Here is a 26157-nt window from a genome sequence, read left to right as displayed (position 1 = left end):
CACTGATGCAGTCAATCCTTTTGGATCGATATAGTCTACATAACGCCAAACTACAATATTACTTCTATTTGTAAAATAATTTCGATTCCACTTGATAGGCTAGGCTAACGTTGACGGATTTTAATTAGTCATTCAATGAATGGCTAGTCTATCAATCATTTTCAGTGAACACAGCACTACTTTAGCTCATTGGGTACAAACATGGTTTTACGATAGTCTGTTCAATGTACAAGTACGCGTATGGGAGCATTATTGCATTATAAATTGATCATTATGTCCATGTTATACTAACCCTATGCATGCAAAGTATCATCATCAATCCTTTAATTGTTTCCACAATGAAAAGCAAGTTAAATCAATTAATCAATCAATGTCCGCCAGTTGGCCATATTACACTGAAAATGGTTCTACTGCACTTAACCTGCTACCAATTTACTGTACTCTATTCAGTGTAATACTGTAGAACTTAAATCCCAGCGTTAATAAATACAGCACTCGACGCTAAACTGTAGTAACTACTGCAGTAGTCAGAAACAACACTGCTGCCAGCTGTACTTATATTGTATTGCGATTCTCTCTTTTCGATCTAGTGATTAAGTCTTATCAATATAGTGTGCATGCTGCAAATCACTTCGTTGTTATCATCGAATTCAGTACTTGCAATCGGGAGTTTTAATAAAAACAGACCGGAATTCAAAAATTTCCGATCAAGTGCATTTGATCCAAAATTCCAAAATAGATTCTATAAAATCTGATTATTCTGAATAAGACTAAGCTTTGTATATGAACATATGAGATAGTTCCTTTATACTAAGATGTTAAATCACTACCAATACCATGGATATTCTTCATTGAATTAATCATGATACAAATTTTCAGTATCTATGTTATATGGCCTTCGAATGTATAGTATTGTATATACATGCTGGTCTGAATAATAACTCCGATTGGCTTAAAGTATTTCAGGATACAAAATTTTGTCGTACATAATAATAACAATAAATCTCTGGTATAGGACGTAAAGCTATGTATCCAGTATAAATCTCGTCCAAAAAATTTTGACCCCTACTATCACATATCAAACTGTGTATCTGTTGGAAGAACAAATACCGCTCAATAGGGACGAGTAAATCATCGTTACAGAAAATAGAGTAGTTAACGTACTAAGTGCACATAAGGCCATGTGTTGCTATTTTATTTATTTGTTGCTTTGCGTTTTAATTTCTCACAGTAACTGTCGCTTACGACAGATGATTGTTTCTTGAGTATTTCTTTGCCTAACTTATGAAAATGATTTCATCTTGTAGCTTTAAAAAGCTAAGCGAAGAAAGCTTAACACGACCACCCGAAGAAGTATTTGATTTATTGGAGAAATTGGGCGAAGGGTATGTTTTCGAGACAGTACTATGGTGATTTTTAGCAATCTGCTACGTTAACTTGCAATAAAGTAGATTGATAGCATGTCCTCTATTCTCCAGAGTGTTGTATTGGTTTACAATTAACTGTAAATACTAATACAGTGCATGCTATAGGTAATAAAAATATCATACACAACTCGTTACACTATAGGATACAGTAACTAATAATTTCAATCGTTCGTTAATCGATCGTTGTCGTTATCAGTTTGTACGATTGGTTATTATTTAATGTTACAGAATTACTTTGTAATGAATGATCTGATTAATCACTTACACTAACTATACCCGCATAATCAATTTTGCAGCAACGGGTGGTGGTCAGTTGTCAAAGTTTTTAAATATTATTAACTTTCAATAATATAGATCTTATGGCACAGTCTATAAAGCTGTTCATAAAGAAACCGGACAACTTTTAGCAGTCAAAAAAGTACCTGTCGACTCCGATTTGCAAGATATAATTCGTGAGATTAGCATCATGCAACAGTGTGACTGGTAAAGTGAATTAATATATTATCTCTATAATACTTGAAACTCAAGATTCAATACTACCCATTGCTAGGCATACTATACAATTGTATGATATAAAGCTCTTAACGGGCTTAATGCAATGGAAGTATAATTGGTAATAAATATTTACGCTTTAAACTTGCAGCTCATTTGTTGTGAAATACTTTGGTAGCTATTTCGAAAATTCTTATCTATGGGTAAATTTTATTGATACAACCTACTTAATCGCCAATATTTCGCTCACAAGTTCGTATCAATGCTAACAATTTTTTAGATCGTTATGGAATTCTGCGGTGGTGGCTCAGTTTTGGATATAATGAGGCTAAGACAGAAAACGGTAACTATCATTATACGAATTCAATGCTAAGATAAGTAATATGCAATTAATATTGTCGACTTTATGAAATAGCTGGAAGAATCGAAAATTGCGACGATTGTACGGTGTACTCTGAAAGGCTTAGAATATTTACATATATTGAGAAAAATTCATAGGTCAGTCTGGACGATTTTTTTTCATGACGTAAGCACAGCTACATGATAAATCTTATCTAGCTCAACACTCGTACATAATATAGGGATGTGAAAGCTGGAAATATATTGTTGGATCTGGAAGGAAATGCTAAATTGGGTTGGTTATTAAGAATTATTGAAATTGGTACAAATATTTACTTGCAATACTCTCACTGATCTAAATCTATTTACTGTTGTCACAATTTAAGCTGATTTTGGAGTCGCAGGACAACTAACGGTAGCGTTATTAGCTTACGTATTGTGACTTAATATTGAATTGACAATGATCTGATAGTTTCAATATTATTCTTAGGATACGATGGCGAAAAGGAATACTGTAATTGGCACACCTTTCTGGATGGCACCGGAAGTTATTCAGGCTAGTAACCTTTTTAGTTTACTATTAGTTAATTGCATGCTAACAAGTTGAGATAAGTTTATGCTAGTATTATTTTATTTCGTATTTATTGTACTTCGTTATCTTTGCTTTCTATAGGAAGTTGGCTATGACTGTGCAGCTGACATATGGTCTTTAGGAATAACTGCTATTGAAATGGCAGAAGGGAGACCTCCATATGCAGACATTCATCCAATGCGGGTAAGAATATAGTCGAATTTGTAAATTTTTAGTTATAGAAATGCTGAGATTAATAATTTCACTTTTATTCGTTGTATGTATATTGCTTTGATGATGTCAGGCAATATTTATGATTCCAACTAAACCACCTCCGACTTTCCAAGAACCTGATAAATGGTCTACAGATTTTATCGATTTTGTTTCAAAATGTCTTGTTAAAGTACCTGAACAACGTCCTAGTGCGTCAGCGCTATTACAGGTGAAATAAAAACATCCAATTTACTTTATTTCATCTGGATAAATCAAATTTTTATGATTCTCGATTATGTGTTCTGCAATCGTTGAATGGATATTATTTTTAAACCACAATAGCATAACTTCGTAAAAAACGCTATGCCAGTTCACACATTACAAGGAATGATAAAGGAATCACAGGAAGCGCTACTAGCAAGGCCACCTGCAGAATCTGACTCAGATACTGAAGTAGTTAATACTGTCATATTATTTACTGATTGCATTTTTTACAATGCTTTCCATTGTATGTATCATTATTGATTATACTTGCGAATGGTTGATATAGGAAGAGGAAGATGAAATACAGGATGTTGGTACTATGGTAAAGCGCCCCACAAGCACACATATTGCGCCTGAGGATGATATTGACAGCGGTACTGGTACTATGATCTGTAAAAGTGATACTATGGTTACAAGAGAATCTCCGTTAGTTGCTGATGATAGCGACATGTCCACGCTAGTCATTAGTAATGCAAATAGTAATCATGAAGCAGGTGAAGTATAATATTTAATTTACGAAATCTCTGGGCACTTGAGCGATAATAATGTGATAAATTCTAACGTCTTATAAGGTAAAGATTATAAACCTGATTTCATGGAACACTTTGACAAGATAAATAATAATAAATCGAAGGAAAATTTGTATGAACAAGTCGATTCATTTGAGAACTTCGGCTTCGTAAGTATATGGTAACATAAGACAACAATTTATTTATTGCAAATTGCAAAGTTCATACTGATTATTTATATATTATATTTTATTGCAGCTAAAACAAGCTAGCTATCAAGATCTTCAGGACAGACTTGCTAATCTAGATGTGTTCATGGAGAAGGACTTAGAAGAATTACGCAAACGCTACCAAACTAAAAGACAACCAATATTAGAAGCTATAGAGGCTAAGAAAAGGCAGCAGAAGTTGCAAGATCATAAAAGATAGTTCAGATGAATGTAATACCAATACTACCTACGGTTGGAAATAAGATTTTTTCACCGGGTATACAAGGGAAAAATTATCTTTGTATTTGTAAATTTTCAATGGATGGTTTATGAATAGGTACCTGTATATTTCAACACTCAAAAAATGTTCAAGAAGCTGTTAAGTGATATATTTGTAATTGTCCGTTGTACCAACGGAATGAATGCTCAATTAATTTGCGCTTAATTAAATAGAAATAACCCTTTACGGTATTACTTTACCTATTATCCATTTGATATGTCAAGTTTCTTCCATCATGCATATTTATGTATACGCATATGTACATTGTACAGTACGTATAGCAATAGTTGGGTTAATGTTAAATGAAATTTCGTCATTGGTTTCTGTTCTTCCCGAAAAAGTTTTACTCTGAATTTGGTTTTTATGATCATTAGTATGTTGACTTTCGATTCTTTACCACTATACTATTATATAATTTTTACAAATAGCCGTATTATACCAGGAATTTAATTTCTCCTATCTGGTTTAAGCATATCTGTACAGTTTTCACACATTAATACTTAATTTTTGTGTATTTGTATATAGACTAGGTGATTATTTTTCAATTTGCAATTATAAAATAAAATTTGGCTTACAGACATGAAATACGGTAAAAGTGAAAGTTTCTTAGAATTTGCGTGCATGTGAGGTGTCTCAAAGTTTTCATTGAGACTACACTGTATTTTCGCAAAGTACAAATATCTAGGCAATAAAAGACATCAACAAATACCGAATTTATTAAAATCGATATTTTTCAAGTTAAACTATTTATTATAAATATCTACGTTATGCGAAAAAAACTAGCAGAATTTGTAGGAGCTTTCATGCCGTAGCACACGTACTGCATGAGGTATATAAGAGTATTACAACCTAATTTATATTAAAAGTTTAAATTTTCGTAATAATCAAAATAGTTACTTTTTTTTCTCAACCTATCCGATTATAATTAGCTTATGCATCGATAAAATTAAATATGTAAAAATGCCACATTAGTATACGCACGAGTACATGCAGTTAGAATTAGCTTCAAGCAACACAAGATAAGTCCTATTATGAAATTCCAGGAAGTTTGACCTTATTTCAAAATCTATTTTGCTATGACCCATTTGATTTCTTGCTTGTCAACTTCAATTTTAGCTAAATAGAATTAAATTTGTTATTCTTAGTTTTTACGACATAGAGCTGGCTATATTATACCATTAAACTTCACATCAAACCTACCAACTGTTTTTTCAATAACCATTTTATTTAAAGTCAAAACAAGGTTACTTTCAGCGGCTTTCATTAAACTTTCAGGCACTCCCTAACAGCCATAAATGTTAAATATAAAGCCAGAAGCGCCTTGCAGATGCGTATATGAAGTATAGACTATTATCTAGGAACTAACCTGGTAGACCATCTTCGCTAACTGAGTAGTAGATAGCGGCTTTTTATTAGCAAGAGTCATCACGTTTAAAACCTATAAAACCCAATAATGAATGTTTATTTGACAATTACCAATGAGCTGATCTATCTTAATGGGTGTTACCAAAAAAGCTTCGTGAATATGAATTAAATAGTAGGAAAAACCTGTTTCTCTCTTTCTTTTCGATGTTCAATGTATTCATTTATTTTGGCTCCAGTATCCAATATTATTGGACCATGACCAGGATATATTAATTTTGATTGAAAGGAACGTATCTTCTCTAAGGATTTCAAGAGTTTATATAAATCATCGAATTGCTGAAACGGATGAAATACTTTGATTAGTATACAATACGGTAACATTTCATAATATACACATATTTGGCTTATACAATAACATGAATCAGACACATTCAAGAACATGCAAGCACAAATGCTACAATAGCCAACACATTTAACTAGATAACTAATACCTACCGTAGAGATACATAAGCCTCTTGGTGTATGTTCTTGTATTGCTATTGTACGTATTGAAAATGTGCTATACGTTAACGTAAAAGTAGTCACTAAACTTAATATAATGACATTGCATCTACTAATTATCTACAGCTCAATTTAATCGAAGACTATAATTAATATTTTAGTCATCGCAGTAAGTTTCTATAGCGATACAACCTAATAACCTTAAGCTTAATCAATTTTATACATCTCAGTGCTAAAATAGGGGCACCATGAATGGAAGTTTTTGCAATGCTCAATTAGCTGATATGATTTAAAAGTGACAACAGAACTGCGGATACCTACCCCAGTTCCTTGACCAAGAATACAATCACCACTGAATATAGCATCTTCTTCTTTTAGAAGGAACGCTACATGATCATCGCAATGACCAGGCGTATGAATTACTTGCAGTGTTGCCCCCTCAGTTTTAATTTCATCACCTTCATTAAAATATGTATAATCTAGATCTTTTCTACCAGGTATTTCTTCATTTCGATGATCATACCATCCTAATTTGCTTATTCGAATACTATTATCTGCATCATATTAAACAATATTAAATAATCAATTTCTGTTTTGTAGTTTTAAATATGCTGAATAAGTTTACAAATCGTAGTAACCCTATCATCATTTTATAAGCAGCTATATATGACGGTTATACGAGTATAAAGGTATGCAATGGTGCAATAACTAGAATTTTATATTTGTTCCGATAATTTCCATGTCAAGAGTTTTAGTAGTACAGTATTTATCCTCATTGACTTTGAGAGACATATGTAATATATCCTGTGGTCTTATAGAGAGCTAACACACAAGGTATAGTAAGAGATAGGCCTTTATTAATAGAGAGAATATGAGAGAAAGAAGGATCTCGTAATCTAGTTGTATCCATCTCTATACGTATGTGGAAGCAGGGACTTTTAAGAAGTTTCTGATGGAAGTCAGTAAAAATATACTACGGGTACATCACAATGAGGACTGTATTCGCATATCATGTCAGCATTAACCTCCGATTACATGATCCATAACGTCGCCAATTGCTCCTACGTGATCTATGTGATGATGAGTAGCAATAATTTCTTGAACGTGAATACCGTTCTCAATTAAAACATCATTGAGTAATTTCCTATAAGCAGGAACATCAGGATCCGAGGTATCGATCAACAACCGTCTAAGAGGAAAACAAAAATAAATAACCAGCTGTTACAGTTCACATTTTAGTTTGCTAGAAATACAGTACAATAAATGAAGGTAAATATGACGATGAGTGAATCAATTTATGAGACTAGTGGTCGAAAGATACTGTGATGTTGATCATGACTTAATCTTAGAGACTCGGTTGCAAATTGAGTAAATTGAAATATAACCTTACTAATACAGACACGTTGGCAAGACACTGACAACTACATGATCTATACCTTGCAGGTATCTCCCCAATGCTCGCTATATAAATAGAAATGGAAACATTGTTGTTTTTTTTGGTAACAAACTATGCGATGATGCTTTAGAAATATTCTGATATCATGATAGGATACACTTATTGTAGCATATACTGTAAGAAGGAGAAATTGAGGACAATGTTATACAGTATAAGATTTGTTGTAGCATATAGTGTAAGAAGGAGAAAATGGAGGACAATGTTATACACTACAGTATGAGATTTGTTGTATTATATAGTATAAGAAGGAGAAGTTGAGGATAATGTATGAGATGATGGAGCAGACAATCATTCCATATCATTATAATAATAGTATGAGGTTTAACTGACCTTTTACCAGTTCCGACAAGATAAGAATTTGTTCCTTGCAAAGTCATCGGTCTAGCATTACAACCCAATATTCGAATCACTCTAGGAGAGAGTTTTTCCACCATGCGAAGTGCAACCAAGGAACCAGCAGTCATACTGAGTCTATGTTTACTACAAGTCAAAATTTAGAGATGTTACCTAAGCTGCATGTATTGCAGCTATTGACAACACTATTAAACACACTATTTTAATTTATTAATGCACCTTCTTGATTAAACTACCTCGTCAATGATAATCGCTAGAGTTGCAACTGATACACCCTTAGTTATTTCTTCTTCTTTTACAAAATTTCCCCACTGAACAGTATCATCGGTTCAAGACTACATAGAGTAAATGGTTATTTTCCTGTAGCTCATATAAATTCTCTTTGCAAGGAAATCTCTCTTGTTAAGACAACGACAGTATCTACAAATAATTTTGCCCTAGCTCCTAATAATGGATTGCAGAATTTACCTTTTGATCGTGCTGGAGATCCATCTACTTGATTAGTTTGAGCGATTCCATGAAAACATTGCAGTGATTATGCACGGGCCCGATGGACGAGTCTACTGACCATTATATAGTGTTACAAGCATAGCTACGGTAGCTATGCAGTAACCATTACCATGACGATTGATGATTCAACTCTGTGGGATTTTTACTTACATATAGCTATAGTATAAGCATAGTCTTAGCTGGCTATACCAACAGTTGGTTTAACATCTCCCTCCTCCATCTTGGCTCTCGCTACTGAAATTTTATCCAGATTGAAAAGGTATTTCACTTCTTCATCACCTATAAAAAACGAATCAGATTCTGCACTTGTAGAATGTTGTTCTAGCTTGTGGTTGTGAGCAGTGTTATTCGTTAATATACGTGCTGTACTGCGCTCTACAACCAACTTAGAATCTTGATTCTCTTGCTACTGAAATTCGAACTGCAAATTTAAAGGTATTGTAGTGCCATTGACTTCTTCATCAGCGATAGAAATGAATCCAGGTCGACACATAGACACACTTTAATTTAATCAGAACGACATCAGCGTAACACCGACTTAAAAGCTGCCTCTTTCCCGATATACTTGGAGTCGTCATCAGTAAATAGAGATGACACAATTTAAATAGAATCATACCAGTGTACCTAGGAGTAAATGCAAACTACTCCAACGCTCTCTTAAAATTTGCCTCTTTCCTGATGCGATTCAAGTTGTAGTGTTTGGTGAATGCCAGACGTAGAATATATACAGCATATATGCTAAATAGGCTTGTTGCTATCACTGAACTTATGTATTTATGATTATAGTTTGATACTATAAAGTTCATGCCTCTGCTGCCTACTTCTCCTGTTGACAAACAGTTCACATTACATTTTGCACTATCCATTACATTGCTTCCATTCTACTGTTGTTGAGTCTTCTAAATAAATCTCAATTTCTACGTTACATTTGAACCAGTGATGGATGGATACTACGACATCTAGTATCCTGGCAGATACGGTTATTGATAATCAAACGTGGGATTGGTAAATCTGAGGATATGACGCAACTACGTAATGAGTTTTACCTATAGAACGTTCATCTTAATAAAGACGGAACACTACCTTACGTAGAATTGAATTTATCCCCAATGATCACGATCCTTCTTGCATTGACGTAAGCATTAGTAATGGCCAAAAAAGAAATTGATTTATGCCAATCTAATAATAAATACTGATCTAAACCTAACTGACCTATGATACATGTGTAGACTTGATAGAAAATAAGACGAAAGTATCCATGATTTTATACGAGTGAACATATATTAATATTGAACTAAACCTAATTGATTGGTGATATGGGTGATATAGATGTCAGTTGTAGAACAGTAGTAGTCCTTGATTAAGTCAAATATAGTATAATAAGTTAAAATTTCGCTGATTTTCTTGCAAGTCTGCTTTTGCACTACAGTACACAGCTAAATATATACATCGTAGAGTATGCTATGCGTACAAGAGAAGTTTGCTTGACTTTGTTACTGGATCTACCATTAGCAAAGTTATAATAACATGATGCACTAAAATGCCCTATTGCAAGCTACTGTCCTGTGTAACATCTGCAATAGCTAATACTGTAATATTAGACATGGTGATCTTCGCTAGACTGTTTGAAACTCTTTGATAATAGGATTATATTTTTATACATTAATGTATAATTAAGGAGCATGTCATGCAAGATGATGTAATAATAATATGTTATGCTAAGCACAAATTAATGAATTCATTCTATAATGAAATTTTACTTCAAATACTAGTGACTCCAACTCAAAATGACTGCTGGCAGTTTAGTTCCATTGGAAATGGAAGCACAACTATCTCCCAGGGTTATTCGAATACTAGGTGGCAATCCCGGTATGATGACTCTTCAGGGCACAAACTCTTATATTATAGGGACAGGCAAAAAGTAATATCCATATATCATACTAAATCAATTAAATTTCATTCTTACTGTATAGTATTGTAAGCTATTGTACATGATTTGTATTTTTGAATTTTCTACCCTATTTATAATCATAATCATAGTTGGTATATTCGTCAATACTTTCTAGACGGATACTGGTAGATACTTCAGAACCTGAAATACCTCTTTATACTGATAAATTAAAAGAAGTTTTGCTCAAGAATGACATTGGCTTACAAGAAATTCTCTTGACTCATCATCATGGAGATCATGTTGGAGCCATTGCCGCTGTTATAAATGACGTTCTGGGTGGTTAGTCCGCTCATGTACTAATACAGAACTGAGTTTTATATTATCTTTGCATTTCAATTAATTTAATTGCGTATTCAAGCATTGAAATCACGTCGGAAATCATATAATTATGAATAGAATCAATTCTCTGTAAAATGATTAAAAGTCATCAATTAAATTAAATTGTAATGTGATAATTGAATTCATTTATAGGCGAAAGAATACCAATCAAGAAGTTACCGTTCAAGGACAATAGGAAAGAAGACGTTATAAATGATAATAGCTTGCATTACCAATATTTAGAAGATGGTGAAATCATTAAGACTGATGGAGCAACACTTAAAGTTATACATACACCAGGACACTGTTGCGATCATATGGCAATATATCTTCAAGAGGATGAAGCTATATTAAGTGGCGATTGCATTTTAGGACAGGGAACAACGGTATTAAATAAAGCCATTGCTGTATTGGTCCCTATCTACATTTACGAATTGCATTTTGAATATTTTCACTAATCGAATTGAAATTGTATGATAGCAGAATGTATGCCACTGAATGCATCTGGTCTGAATATGTAATGATAACCTTTCTATCCATTGTAATAGGTATTCGACGATTTATACGAATTGATACAATCGTTAAAATTATTATTAAATTATCCTTGCAAAATCATATACCCGGGCCATGGACCAATTATCAAGGACGCCCATTCCAAGATCAGGGAATATATTTCTCATCGGAAAGAAAGAGAAGACCAAGTGAGCAGCATTAGCTTTAACTGTTATAAGATCAAAGATTTAATTCTTGTATAACATCTTTCAAAATAATTATATTATTTCCTGCTTAGATTCTTAATGTTATGAGAAGCCTGAGTGGTAAACTTGCTTCTTCAATGGAATTGACAAAAATCGTATACAAGGTTTGGCGTGTAGTTACAATAGTATGACTTCGTATGTTCTGTATGCGAGTATGTATTTATAGTAATTTGGGGTATTTTTTGGCGTTTACTACATGGGTTAAATATTCCGTATCTTATGTAAAGGATATTCCGGAATCATATTTATTAGCAGCGGAAAACAACCTTGTTCTTACTTTGAAAAAGTTATTAATTGAAAACAAAGTCGGTAGGTTAATAACGATCATCACTATCGCGCGTTACCCAATCTAGTACGTATTAAAATCTGCACTGAATGAATGTTGTGTTATTTACGACTGTATTCTACTACTTTGTTATATTATAGCTAAAGTTGGTGATGATGACCTTGGCGAAATAAAATGGGAACTACGCAAATTTTAATGGCCTAAATATGTGTCAGTAATACCAGCGAAAGTAAACTCTAGTCTACGTATAAATTTGCGTACATTGCAGTAAGGTATAAAACTTAAGCAAAATCATGCTAGAAATGCTATAACTTAAACGTGCTATTAATGAAGTTCGCAAAGGAGTAAGTAAGATATACTCCTTACATTAATGTAACGATATTACAATATGATATCGTCAATGGCAAATCATTCTCCACATTAGACGATTTAAAAGGTCTTGATATTCTACACTTTAAACCGTGCTTATAGTCATTCTTTTGCATTCGGAAATTGATTAATAAGTATGATACAGCAATAAATTGACATCAATTGTGGTATGTAATACGTGAATCACCTTTATTCAATTTTAGGTTTGATTTTTTTCAATAAGATAGTACTGACACCCGATTAGTAAATGAGTCGTAAAATTAATTATAAAAATAAATGCTTTTCGAATTGTTCTAAATTTTTAAACGCTACATATGAAACTGAACTAATAGAAACATAATGTTCTAAATAACATATAATAATAAAGTAAACAACAATCAAAGCTACAGATATCTCTGTTACGTTCCATATTAATAAATATTATCAAATAAATCTTTGGTTTGGCGATGCCGCTTGCGATCAGCGGTCAGTTGATGTTTAAATGATAAGGGATCATAACGAAGATAGGAATGTATTAATGGTAGCCTTCCAAACAATTCGGTTAAGTAATTCAAACATTTCCATCTTTGAGACATTCTTCGACGTAGTACCTTTAATGCTGGTTCATTACTAGAAAATTCTTCAGATATTTTATGATATTTCTTTTGCGTTAACTTGACGGGTGGCTTATTCGTAATATAAGAAATAACAGTGTTGATTGCAATGTCTAAACAATTGTCTAGGCGCTGAATTTTGTTTAAGGCAACATCAGAAAAGAAATGATATACCAAGTCGTAGTAGTATCTGCCAAAAGATTTCAAACATTTAGTGTATGAATAAGTATATCATCGCACACAGCTAGCAATTTCGCAAAATAAAATATCTACAATACTAAAAAATAATTTTAAATCCTTTACCTATGTATAAAAGCTCCATTTAACATTATAATCGAATAGTAATTAAGCCACTTAGAGGTAAATTCATATCTTTTATGGACATCATTCCAATAATGACTTTTACTAGCGTAACCAACCAGTCTATCGGTAAAGGACCGCCAGATATCGAAGGCAAATAGGATCTATATTATTATATCGTGTAATTAGTAAATGAGCTAAAATGTTCATTTAGTAAATATTTATATTCGAACGAAAATATATAGCAACCTCGTCTTTATTATATACAGCATCTTGCTCTAAAAATAGAATGGCTTGCGTCTCAATAATATGCATTAAATTCGAGACGTTGCTCAAATAGTAATCCTAACGTTTCATTAATAAAATCAAGTTAATATCGACACCTATCCTTAACTAATACAAAAGTTAACGCAACAGAACTGATTGTTTAAGTCAGAAAATTTAACATTAATGATGATTAAATTAAAGCATGGAATAATGAAAAAGTGAATTTAATTAACGATATTTCTGTAGTGTTATGTAACTGCAAAAAAACATAACATACCTGATTTCTGAAATCAGATATAACAATAGATATATTAGATAATATTCTGGGTAGTTCAGATACAGCGATGATTGGCTGCTTACATCGCCAATGAATCCATACCTAGATATCGTAAAGTTAAATTTAGTAGAGAATTAAACTTGATAAGTAACTGGAGCGATATTCATTAGATAGAGTTCATTAACATATTTACCTTATTTACAACAGGCAAACTAGTCAGAGTACGCATTAACTGGTAGAAAGCCGTGGATTTTTTACGATCTGGATAATTTCTTACGACAATGATAGCAGTAAATGCCTTTTGGACATGAGAATTCCATATCCCATTAGAATAAAAGGGATAATCTTGTGCATCTTCTAGAAATGGAGTATGTAACGCAGCTAAGGCACCAGGTACGTGGTTCCATAACAGATTATGTACTGGATTAGTTTGGTCAATACGGCCTCGAATAATCTAGTAAAATAATTCGAATTAGACTTTTATTTTATATAACGCTATTTAAACTCACAGCCATATAATACATTTCTGTTAAAGATATTCGCAACAATTAAGTTGCAATACAATACTAAGATTTTTTCCGTGACACTCACAAGTTAATCTATATACACAACTATTAATTTGCTAGTCTAATGTAAACAATTTTTCAGTAATTACCTCTAAAGTAGACAGAACGATCCTAGTTACAGATTGAAAATAAGTTTGCCATAGGAATATACTTTGCTGCTTCATAGCAAGTATTTTTTCATCACTAATAGACTCAATTAACTCTGGCACCTGCAGCAAGAAATTGATTAAGATGTCATTGCATTTTAAATGTAATCATGCAATAATAGCATATTACGTATTTATAGAATTGCGTATTCAAGATTTAAGGAAAATATGTTAAATACTTACATCGAATAATTGCCTTTCATCAATCTGTACGCAAGCTTTCTTCCAATCAATGACTTCAGAGAATGGCAGCACCCACCCATTGCTTAGCACAATTGGTATGCAACCAAACTGAAGCGCCTCCAAGAATCGAAAAGAGCCCAGGCGCCTACCCCGTGGGACCAAGCAAAATGTGGAATTTATCAGCAAATCTTGATAGTCGTACCTGTATTGAGGAATATTGTCGTATACTTAGAACACAGAAGTGGCGACTGTAATTTTATCTTCATTATAAAGATTTTGTCATTGCAAAGCGCTATTTCTTACTTATAAAATTAATTTTATTGGATATGATGTACTCATACTTGGAGACGCTACTTGCTAATTTATATAAATCAATCGTACCTCGTGTAAATATAACAAATACTACTATACTGTAACGTTATTTACTGTGTAGATGCAGGCAACTACCATTACAAGAGTCAAGAGACTGATGCATGGATATATGAACAGAAGGACGATATAAATGTCACGTTTACTGTATACCCTGTAGGTCCTATTTGCACATTTTGGTTTTACTTACTCTCCATACGTTAGCTCATCAACCACACATCTACTATCTTGATGCTCTCGCCAGGTATTACCATGTTTACACGTTGTTACCATGATATAATTGAGATCATCATGTAAGTGGTGTAAAGCATTTCTAGTTTCACTTCCTATTCCCAATACATAACGTTTGCCTTTAAAAGCTGCTTTATACTTTCGGTGAATTGGGAAAATACTTGATAAACTTCCTGGCTGACGACCATCATTTTGCAAATTATGTAAAGGATAATCTTTACCAAATAACGGCCAGCTGATATCAAAGCCAAGACGATAGGTAGAGTCTGAAAAGGATGCTTTGATGAGGATCGCATTCTCTAAAGATAAGCTTAGATCTTCAGCATAATCCGGCCAGGTACCAGCGAATAAATTAAAGATGATATGATTATAACCACGATTCCATAACTTATGAGAACTAATCTTGGAGACGCGATTTACGTAATCTTCACTTGATTTGTCACGGTCAAGAGTATCAACAGCTAAAACAAATAGGCACGCTTGATCTGGCTGGTTAGTATAGTAAGGACTATTCTGAATGGTTCGGACAACTCTAGCATAGCTATCGGACATTTTATTATTTCCATCATATACGTAAACTTTGAAAGGGCGGCCAATACACCTGCTATAGTTAAAGCAATTGCTCATACGGCAATGAGGGTTAATATTAGGAGTTTTATTTGCAGCTAATTTTTCACCATCTAGGCCAGCATTTGTAATCGTCACAGCTGGATGTGGAAATGTAAGGTCTTCGTCATCAGTAAAGTTCATATAATGATCGGGAACTATATTTCCATTTGTATGATATAGCCGCAACCTTCTATGGTTGCTATACCAAAAGCAGGCAGCAGTTACCAATATCAAGATAGCGGCCAAGATTAACAGTATCTTTTTGTTAGGCCAATTCATGAAGCCACCATCAAAGACACCTTACGATTGAGAAATGCGCGTACGTACGTACAAACTTTTTTTAGTACCAAATTTTATACCTAAATACTCGCACTATCGTAGTATCAGTTTAGTTTGTCATGTTATTGATGCAACATTGATATACTGTATCACAAGAAGGGTAAAAAGACCCTTTAAAGTTGGAGAGGTCAAAAATGTTACTTGTTAGGCGAGCAGACAACGTGGAATGGTAAGGTGAGAAAGCTACACTAGCACAGACGTAGAGTAACTGTAAAGATCCATTATGCCTATTTGTTTATGATACAGTATGTAAAAATGGTGGCCTGTCTATTGGACTTGATCTAACCCATTTATGAAATGCCAGCTAAGATTCTGCTACTGACCGTAGTATTGAAGGAAAAACAACAAGGCAAATACTGGTGTTTCGTCATGGAACAACTACAGTAATGGACTTGGATGCAATACTACCGTAGAAGGTAGAGTCACCATTTCCAGTAGTGTAGATGAGAAAAATTACTCTGTTTTACTGTACAAGAAAACCATTGAGACATCGAGCAGTGGATATTATACCATCATTCAGACTTTTATTTTATACAGTGTCGGCTGAGATTTTACTACCGATAGTATTGTACGTTCAAGAACAACAAGGTAAATGCTGGTGTTTGGTGTTGAACAACTACTGTACTTGGATGCAATTTGTACAATAACCCACCGTAGAAAGTAGAGTAACCATTTGTAGTAGTTTACAGTTGTAGATGAGAGAAATTATCTAGTACCTGGATGCAATTTACAGTCATCCGCTGTAGAAAGTAGAGTGGTTATTTGTAGTAGTTTAGACGAGAGAAATTATCTTCCAGTGCAATTCTGTCATCGGATGTACAGCCTATATACGAATATACGCGTACATTGTACAATTGTAGCGCTTTGGCTCGATTTCTTTAGTGATTGATTATTAGTAGCATAATACTCTAGATATCCTTGTTGTGATACAGGATAGTATTTTGCTCACTTTAGCAAGGAGACCGAATTGAATGCAAGTAAAGTAAGCCATATCTTACAACAGTACCGTCAACTCTAGAAGTATGTCCCTAGTGCAGTTGAATATTATACTGTTATTTTATGTAGTCCCAGCTGGGAATCTACCGCCGATAATAATATTGTACAAGAACAACAATGTCAATATTAGCGTTTCGCGTTTGGAAGTGAACAACTTGCACTGCAGGTATATTACTCTCCTTGGACTTTAGTCATTCAATCTTCTACTGTAGTACTGTCATTATCGGCTGTATCACCTGCATGTACAGTCTACTTTTTGGTCCATCTCTAGAGCAGTTGACATTATGCTGTTAAGATTGGAAAGGCGTGTAGAGATTTACTATCATCACAGACGTAATTACATAGAGTGCTTTTGTCCCTTCTTACTGTCATGAACTGATACCATACTACCAGATTCATCTGGAATTCAACTATACTGTCAATAGACTAGAATAAGTGTTGATATTGTATGAACTGTTTATTAATTAACCACTGGCATTCAACGAGGCAATAAACAAGCGCCATCATACTATGGAGAAAGTGGCTTGTAATGCATGATAATTTGTATTTATTTTAACTAGGATGGACATGCAATGCCAAATAATAACCACCGGCATTCAACTGGCAATAAACAAGCGTCATCATACTATGGAGAAAGTGGCTTGTAATGCATGATAATTTGTATTTATTTTAACTAGGATGGACATGCAATGCCAAATAATAACCACCGGCATTCAACTGGCAATAAATAAGCGCCATCATACTATGGAGAAAGTGGCTTGTGTCATATATCTGAATCTTAGACTTAGTTAATGTTAGTATAGTAATGTTCCCCACGAAAATACACAACAGCTTGTAATGCATGATGTATTTATTTTAACTAGGACAGACATGCAATGCCAAAATAACAACGATTGCCAAGACCACGGATAGCAATACAGTGGCAAGTCGATCAGTCTGACTGCTCGACTTGCCATGACGACGTGAAAAATTCTACCGTATGGAATATCGCTTGTGAAGGCGTCGACTAAAGCCATCACAGTAGTGGTGACTGTAAAATGGATATAGCACAGAGGAAGAAATCAGTCGATCATGGCACTCATCATGATCTAATGTCCATCGTCAAAGTGGTTTACTGTATGCGTACACAACATGATCCACATTCATGTTGAAAGAAGTTTCAAAAACAACCGACGATCGTAGCCATTTCAGCTGCAAGAAGGAAAGACGTAAAACGTAATCCCTGACACAAATTGCAGAGTACTAACCTTTTCGTATTCAGATGATTCTACAACTTAGTATTCACCACAAGCATTCCACAAGGCTTCCAATTTCAAAAGCAATGTAGACTAAACGTTGAAAATTGCCATCCTAGTAAGAAAGGAAGGATAAGCACACCCAACGCCTGCAAACCTTAGCAACACAAGGCTCTCCAATTGCAAACCGCACCAGTCTGACTAGTGCAAGGCAAACTATCAAGAGATTTGCAGCCGTATCGAGTTACAAAAGACGGTCCTATTCTGACGCGTTGCTTGCCTTATATACAGTGTGGTTGTCGGTCACAGCGATACGGTACACTGTACTGTATGGAGATGGGTCAGAAAAAATGCCAGCTTTCTGACCAGCGCCCCTGACTGCGACAGTCTACTCTCCAGTCTCTCCAGTCTATAAAATGCTGCATCGCTGTTGTAGCCCAGTGGAGACTGCAAGTTGCCATGGCATTTCGACTTGAAATCTTTCAATCTGGATCCAATGCCACATCAAGAGATCCTTCTTGTTCCATATTCTACTCTGGATGACACTTATGGAGAACAGTCTACTCTCCAGTCTCTAGAATGATGCATCGTTGTTGTAGCCCAGTGGAGACTGCAAGTTGCCATGGCATTTCGACTTGAAATCTTTCAATCTGGATCCAATGCCACATCAAGAGATCCTTCTTGTTCCATATTCTACTCTGGATGACACTTATGGAGAACAGTCTACTCTCCAGTCTCTCCAGTCTATAGAATGATGCATCGCTGTTGTAGCCCAGTGGAGACTGCAAGTTGCCATGGCATTTCGACTTGAAATCTTTCAATCTGGATCCAATGCCACATCTAGAGATCCTTCTTGTTCCATATTCTACTCTGGATGACACTTATGGAGAACAGTCTACTCTCCAGTCTCTCCAGTCTATAGAATGATGCATCGTTGTTGTAGCCCAGTGGAGACTGCAAGTTGCCATGGCATTTCGACTTGAAATCTTTCAATCTGGATCCAATGCCACATCTAGAGATCCTTCTTGTTCCATATTCTACTCTGGATGACACTTATGGAGAACAGTCTACTCTCCAGTCTCTCCAGTCTATAGAATGATGCATCGTTGTTGTAGCCCAGTGGAGACTGCAAGTTGCCATGGCATTTCGACTTGAAATCTTTCAATCTGGATCCAATGCCACATCAAGAGATCCTTCTTGTTCCATATTCTACTATGGATGACACTTATGGAGAACAGTCTACTCTCCAGTCTCTCCAGTCTATAGAATGATGCATCGTTGTTGTAGCCCAGTGGAGACTGCAAGTTGCCATGGCATTTCGACTTGAAATCTTTCAATCTGGATCCAATGCCACATCAAGAGATCCTTCTTGTTCCATATTCTACTATGGATGACACTTACGGATAAGAATACGTAGATGTGGACTCTCCTTTCGCTTCTTCTTCACACATCCTCGTCACTCATAGTAACTTATGGATAAGAATACGTGTAATATGGAACTGAGCCTGTCTCATCTTAATGTACTTGATTTTTGTACACTAGATGTGGACTCTCCTTTCGCTTCTCCTTCATATATCCTCGTCTCTCTTCTCTTCTTGCTCATCCATAAAAATAATCTCTCACCACATCTCATGTATCAACTCTTTATCAGACCACAAGAAACATGACTGTAGTGTACTGATCAACACTTACTTTATTAGCACATACAGTTCTACATTACATACTATCCCTGTATTGCCGACATAAAACTACTGGAATTAGCTGAAATCACTACAATGACACTTATATATAACCTTGCACAATTGCCACTTGATATTTCCTCCCTCTCCCCATTTGGACTACAGTATTGAATTCGTTTAGCATCATTAAAATTTCGAATACAAATCATCATCAGCATCGGGAGCCAACTCACTACAGTCTAATTAGCATAATTGGTACAGTCGCATGCAGCGCCATCCACAATGTGTATAATGCACTAAATCAAGGACTACTAGGGAAAGAGTTGTCCTTGACTAAATCTATAAAAAAAAGTAAAATTTCAATCCATCTACTACACCTTACTTTGCACGGACTGGAAGGAAAACAGTAATTATTACTGAATAGAATCGATGCTCCAATCCCTGTTGTTGTCATACCATAGCTCAAGACTAGTAAAGTAATTGTCCTTGACTAAACCTATAAAAAAAGTAAAATTTCAATGCATCTGCTGCACCTGATTTTGCACGGATTGGAAGGAAAACAGCAATTATAACTGCATAGAATCGATGCTCCAATCCCTGTTATTGTCATACCACAGTTCAAGGAGACTAGACAATTTTCTAGCAGCTCTTGTATCAGTACTTTTAGTGCAGATAGGTGACGGCCAATGTCCGAAGTTTACGGGTTTTGGCCGTAACATATATAATGTGGTGAATATACAGGACTACTGTAGTTAATAGTTTAAGTACCAAAAAGTAAACATAAATTGCCTCAGAAAGAGTGTCTACCAATTAACATACGAATATCGCAATTTATCAAACAATTCAATCGGTCCAATTAATTATAAATTATGTCTCTCAATGACGATTACTCCAGCAATAACATCTACTCAATTAGAGATACGTACATGTATATATACGAGCATATTCGCATGTAACTTATACCGTAAATATATACAAGTATACTGTACCTTCTAATAACAAGCCTGCCTCAACAATCGATTCTGTACCGATAAAACGAAATTTTATTAATTAAATGACATTGCATTCAATATTAAAGTTACAATTTTTATATTACTGCATAATATCACTTTGGAGATGCCTTCAAATTATTCTATTAAATGAAGCGTAAGCGATACCCTCCAATGTCAGTGAATACAGCAAAGCTGTAGCTCCAAGAAGTGCCTATACACTCAACTGATAATATGAAACTTGAATATTTGCTATAAAACTGCAGTGAAACTCTTGTTATTTCAGTGCCTTAAAAAGATCAACGATGTTACAGTGGAACGCGAAACTTCTCAACTTAGACAGGGAATAACTCTGCCCTTTCGCTTGTTGTTAGATCAGGGTGCCATACATCTACAATAAATACTAACCGAAGACTATCTCCATTATGCCATACTTCGTGTTCAAATGAATCATCAAGGATCATCACTTTACCTTCTTCCCAAAATCTTGTAAAAATAGAATATTTAAAAATGAATACGGATAACATTGCATCAATTTATATTTATCTTGTTCAATATTTATATTTGTATTTACTAATGTATGTACAATAGTCGTACTTGTAAACTGAAATAGCAATCCAACTTAAAGTTGATCTGACTTCCTTCAATTCTATGTTATAAGCTATCCACGCTTCAAGATTTTAATATTTCTATGAAAGTTATGGCACGGTATTAATAATAAATGTATATTTAATTTACCTAGTTTCATTACCAACTCGAATACTAACAGCAGAAGGGACTTTAAGACCAAGATGAAGTCGCAATCGACAGTTGGTTGGGCCAGTATGTGGCCAAATGTGTGTTCCAGGAAACATAACAGAATATTGAACCTACAACAAAATTACATTTTTTAGAAATAAAAGAAGAAATTCACAAATTTTAATGGATAACAAATAATTTGGGACAAAATATAAAACTAGCTTACTTGACCCCTCTTATTGCTTTTAGCTTCAGGAATTTGATTGATAATACTACAAGTTAGAGGAGCTCTCTTACAGTTATCATCATTCCTCTGTCCTCTCACGTACAATTGAAATTGTTTCCAATCTCCCCTACAACGCAGATTTTCAGTCTCTCTTTGAAAACCTGCTGAATTGAAAAAGAAAATCATCTACCTTATAATAATCTTAAAATTTTGAAATAAATTGCTATCTATTTATACACAAAACAAATCAAGCTCTATCATTTGTTATAGGCTATACTTATTTTACATTATTCTTTAAGTTGCAATATAGATTCGAGAGTTTATTCATTTAATTATACCAGTTTGCATATAGACTGTACCTGTTTCTTGATTCAAGATATTTAGTCCTTCTTTCAAAATACTTTTCCAATGTTTCTCTAACAATCGAACTGACGATAAATATCCTGTTTCTTCAGCATTCCACCAAGGTTTACCACGTAGTCTATCGACATTGTAGAGTGATCTCTGCCATTCTGACAAAAAATATCCTTTTATAACGCCGTTGTTATAAACAGAGTTAGCCTAAAAAAGGTAATAATCCCACTATGAACAACAACAATTTAGATATTCTTAGCTTTTCTAAAGTATTTTACTATATCGCTATTCATAAACGATACACCGATATACTCGTATATATGAATGTATAATAGTTAATAAGTATTAGTATAAATTCAGTAAATATTATCCGTATAATCAAATAGACATTTTCTTACTTCAGATTTTCTCCCCACTCGTGTTAATGCATCGCCTAAATATAAGTAGAATTTAGCAGCATCGGTTCCTGGCTGTTGACTATTGATGCCAGCACTGAGTAACGGGATAGCTTCATGATATTGTGACTTAGTATTGAGAAGGAATCCTAAATGAACTTGTGCAAAACCATCATCAGGTGATATCTCTAAGACTTTTCGATATGTGCTTTCAGCTTGAGAATTTTGCTTGATTAATAAATACTGAATGCCCAATTTATTTAAAATATTAACGTCGGTAGGTGATTCTTTTACTAGTTTTTCTAATACTTCCATAGCCTTTTTATGGCTACCTAGAAAACTCGCGCGATCAGCCAGACGCAAATATGCAGCCTTTCTAAGCTCAACTGAGCAGTGGCGTTGCTCTCCAACTTTATGATAATTCTCAATTGCCTTATGTAGCAGTTGATTACTTCGCTCCTGCTCTGCTAGCTTATCTAAAGCTTTGGCTTTGCCGTAGCGTGCCAAAACATTAGTTGGATCTCGCTTAAGGATCGGGTCGAAAGCATCAAGAGATTTATTATAATTCTTTTGTTTTAGAAATGTTTCTGCAAGTGTTAAATCATCCATAGAATCCTTGCTAACTAAATTATTATTCCCATTTTTCTTAGGCATTACTTTTCCTGGTTCTTGTTTCAAGATAGTAGTTCTTTTTATTTTATCCGCAATAATGTCATTATCATCCATAGAATTCCCATTTGCCACGTTACTAGAAGTAGCTAGGGTGCTCGACACTGAAATTGTTTCATCCTTTCTCTCTGAATAGATTGAGAGTTTCGTCGGATTACCATTTAAACTATTCTTACTGCCGCTCTGTTTCTGCTTCTGAAGTACATCACCATGGCTATCGTGAAAGATGGCGTCAAAGCTCTGCCTTGGTGACCTAATAACATCTCGTAAAGTTTGATATCCTATATAATAAGTTCCTACGGCCAATGCTACTGCAAGTAAAGCTAGAATCGATTTCATTATTTAAAGTGAAGACACAATTTACGTCTATCTGACGGTGCACTATAGTGTATGTAATTATCTCTATTAATAATGGTGGTCAATTCTCGAATTAAATATCCTGCAATTTTCATAGTAGATAAAATAATATTGTAACTCATATATATTCACAGTATAGCACTCTAGTCTACTGTATTAGCGTAAGTACACTATATACACTACTTAGTAGGCCTCGATCACTTTCTGGATAGTAAGGTATTTGTACTCTGATCTACCCCATACCATATGTATAAACGCACATCATGATCATACTGTATATTTATATTACTCGATTTATATGCCTACTTGGATTTATTTTAGCAGGTTTAGCGTGATCCATAGTGTACGTATTGCAGTAGCGTAGATTTCATACTATGCTGGTAGATCTGCATATACTTACTTACTGATAGCATAATATATCCTTAAAGTTTAGACGATATATTAATCTCATTAATATGCATATTATTAGCTACGATTGATAGTACTTAATTAATTTCGTTCTTGTAAGATGATTTATAGCATACAGGATATGAATTGTACTATAAATCCAATGATATTTTGTAATAATTACCAAATTATCCAATATTTAATCATATTCGATAATAATAAGCAGCAACTTGCAAACAGTGCTATCAAGAGGAATCTTTCTGTTTTACGCGTAGTATTAATATGTTCTAGTTCTACTACGAGCCTCCATCAATTTCAGATCTAAGGATAAAGTTCAATTTTTGCAAGACCTTATACAGTGCCTTCGAGATTACTTGCCTACCGTGCTTGATATCAGCCATACCCAGTATCTGTATGCACTCATTTGCACGTTAATGTAAAACTATAGCTCACGGTAGACAGATACTGATCTAACTGACCGCATTTTTTAATTGGGAATGACATCGCGGCAATTAAGTATTAATTAATATAATGTAATTCTTTGCTACATAAACTGCAATAAAGGGAGGTATGTATTGGTACGTACGAAGATTACTAAGTATAAAATGAAAAATAAGCCAATTAGCGGTATTGTGAATATCATTTTGAAGTCTTGCACATTTGTACCATTGAGATTATTATTTTAAAATTTTTGTTTATTTAAAGTTACAAGTCCAAATTTTTATTTTATTTTCCTTGCTAACAGTACAGAGTACAAGCTGGATTAGAATTAATACTATTCGATCCACAGTTCGTGATACTTGACTTGTTTACTTGTTCACGGAGTAGAATTTCAATACCCTCACTTCGTACTTTACTTGAGCAATTGCGCAAATTGAATTCTTATTGTTGTTATACTGTTCACTATCCAGTACGAATCATAATTCATAATTGAACAGTTAATGGTATTTACTGTACTGTACAGTATTCAATAATTTTGTCGTAGTACCTTGTAAGCAGTATGTAAGCTGTATTAACTTATATATTAAGGCATGAGCTAAAAAAAAACGGATTTCTTCTAGTAGTCCATGACTAAGGCTTAATTTGAGATCTGTTGATGATGACGACAGTAGCCAGAACCGTAGCCATGGAGAAGAGCAATGAGTCCATTACACTGTATGGTACTGTACTGTCCAGTCCTAGTACTGTGCGAAGTGAAATGATGTCACCTATATCGATTCCACGTGGCAGTGTAAGTGAGTACCTTAATGGAACGTCATGGTGACACTATTTTTGCCAACAATTCATCTACTGTACAGTACACTTTAGTTTATGCACTGTAGTCCGTGCAAAGTGAAATGATGTCACCTATATCGGTTCCACTTGGCAGTGTAAGTGGTTACCCTAATCGAACGTCATGGTGACACTATTTTTGCCAATAATTCATCTACTGTACAGTACAGTACACTTTAGTTTGTGCACGTTAGTCTGTACGAAGTGAAATGATGTCACCTATATCGATTCCACTTGGCAGTGTAAGTAACTACCCTTATCGAACGTCACACTGACACTATTTTTGCCAACAATTCATGTACTGTACAGTGTACAGTGTACAGTACAGAACAGTACACTTTAGTTTGTACTGTACCAGCACCAGGGACAGAGAGAAAACATTTTAGCAATGCCTGACTGCGCTCTTGTGCAGTTGTCCAGTACAGTGAATGGACTCTAGCCCCTGCCACCTTACATAAAGTTCTTACTGTGTACTTTACATGTACAGTACAGTACATTAATTTCATCATTTTATAAACTCTGGGAAGCTAGGACTCACGCTGTAGTGTAAGTAAGATGACAGTGGGCTACTGCATGAGTGTGCATTGCAAACTCATGTTTGTATCCAGTAAGTACCATACTGTACAGTACAGTACTGTACTGTACAGTGTACACAGGGCCACAGAGTATTGAGAAGTTGTATTGACAGTACAGTACTGTACTGTACTCGACTAGAGTGTACAGTGTACAGTGTACAGTGTACAGTGTACAGTAGCTGGAATACGGTACAGTGTACTCAAAAGCTGATACACACGATTGTACTAGACTG

At 34.5% G+C, this 26157-nt stretch overlaps 5 protein-coding genes across 5 annotated transcripts; 2 read left to right on the top strand and 3 right to left on the bottom strand.

The window, feature by feature from the left end:
• Window positions 1-1290: 1290 nt before the first annotated feature.
• On the top strand, window positions 1291-4244 carry TRIADDRAFT_32096 (uncharacterized protein; the record flags this gene model as incomplete). The annotated part of the gene is made up of 14 exons (XM_002117114.1): window positions 1291-1385; window positions 1782-1910; window positions 2071-2122; window positions 2200-2262; window positions 2335-2417; window positions 2501-2553; window positions 2645-2673; window positions 2749-2818; window positions 2936-3033; window positions 3134-3271; window positions 3385-3507; window positions 3593-3785; window positions 3879-3985; window positions 4074-4244. 14 exons carry the CDS (start codon window positions 1291-1293, stop codon window positions 4242-4244), a joined length of 1404 nt encoding a protein of 467 aa, XP_002117150.1.
• A 1225-nt stretch (window positions 4245-5469) lies between these two features.
• TRIADDRAFT_31980 (uncharacterized protein) lies at window positions 5470-8090 on the bottom strand (the record flags this gene model as incomplete). The annotated part of the gene is made up of 6 exons (XM_002117027.1): window positions 5470-5586; window positions 5671-5742; window positions 5853-6005; window positions 6492-6724; window positions 7196-7359; window positions 7957-8090. 6 exons carry the CDS (start codon window positions 8088-8090, stop codon window positions 5470-5472), a joined length of 873 nt encoding a protein of 290 aa, XP_002117063.1.
• A 2187-nt stretch (window positions 8091-10277) lies between these two features.
• TRIADDRAFT_61129 (uncharacterized protein) lies at window positions 10278-11999 on the top strand (the record flags this gene model as incomplete). Its single annotated transcript, XM_002117113.1, has 7 exons — window positions 10278-10411; window positions 10557-10720; window positions 10913-11145; window positions 11308-11460; window positions 11550-11621; window positions 11745-11826; window positions 11944-11999. The coding sequence occupies 7 exons, from the start codon at window positions 10278-10280 to the stop codon at window positions 11997-11999; spliced, it is 894 nt and encodes a 297-aa protein (XP_002117149.1).
• A 601-nt stretch (window positions 12000-12600) lies between these two features.
• On the bottom strand, window positions 12601-15737 carry TRIADDRAFT_1026 (uncharacterized protein; the record flags this gene model as incomplete). Its single annotated transcript, XM_002117026.1, has 8 exons — window positions 12601-12955; window positions 13069-13229; window positions 13315-13410; window positions 13610-13711; window positions 13803-14063; window positions 14265-14384; window positions 14505-14706; window positions 15064-15737. Coding segments are annotated over 8 exons (1971 nt in total), but the record flags the coding sequence as incomplete, so codon positions are not given.
• Window positions 15738-21286: 5549 nt separating this feature from the next.
• Window positions 21287-23390, bottom strand: TRIADDRAFT_31864 (uncharacterized protein; the record flags this gene model as incomplete). Its single annotated transcript, XM_002117025.1, has 5 exons — window positions 21287-21437; window positions 21690-21820; window positions 21916-22079; window positions 22275-22476; window positions 22668-23390. The coding sequence occupies 5 exons, from the start codon at window positions 23388-23390 to the stop codon at window positions 21287-21289; spliced, it is 1371 nt and encodes a 456-aa protein (XP_002117061.1).
• Window positions 23391-26157: the final 2767 nt, after the last annotated feature.

The sequence above is a fragment of the Trichoplax adhaerens genome, genomic scaffold (assembly GCF_000150275.1).
Source record: "Trichoplax adhaerens TRIADscaffold_21 genomic scaffold, whole genome shotgun sequence".
Taxonomy (NCBI): Eukaryota; Metazoa; Placozoa; class Uniplacotomia; order Trichoplacea; family Trichoplacidae; genus Trichoplax; species Trichoplax adhaerens.
This window is presented reverse-complemented; position numbering and strand designations above follow the sequence as displayed.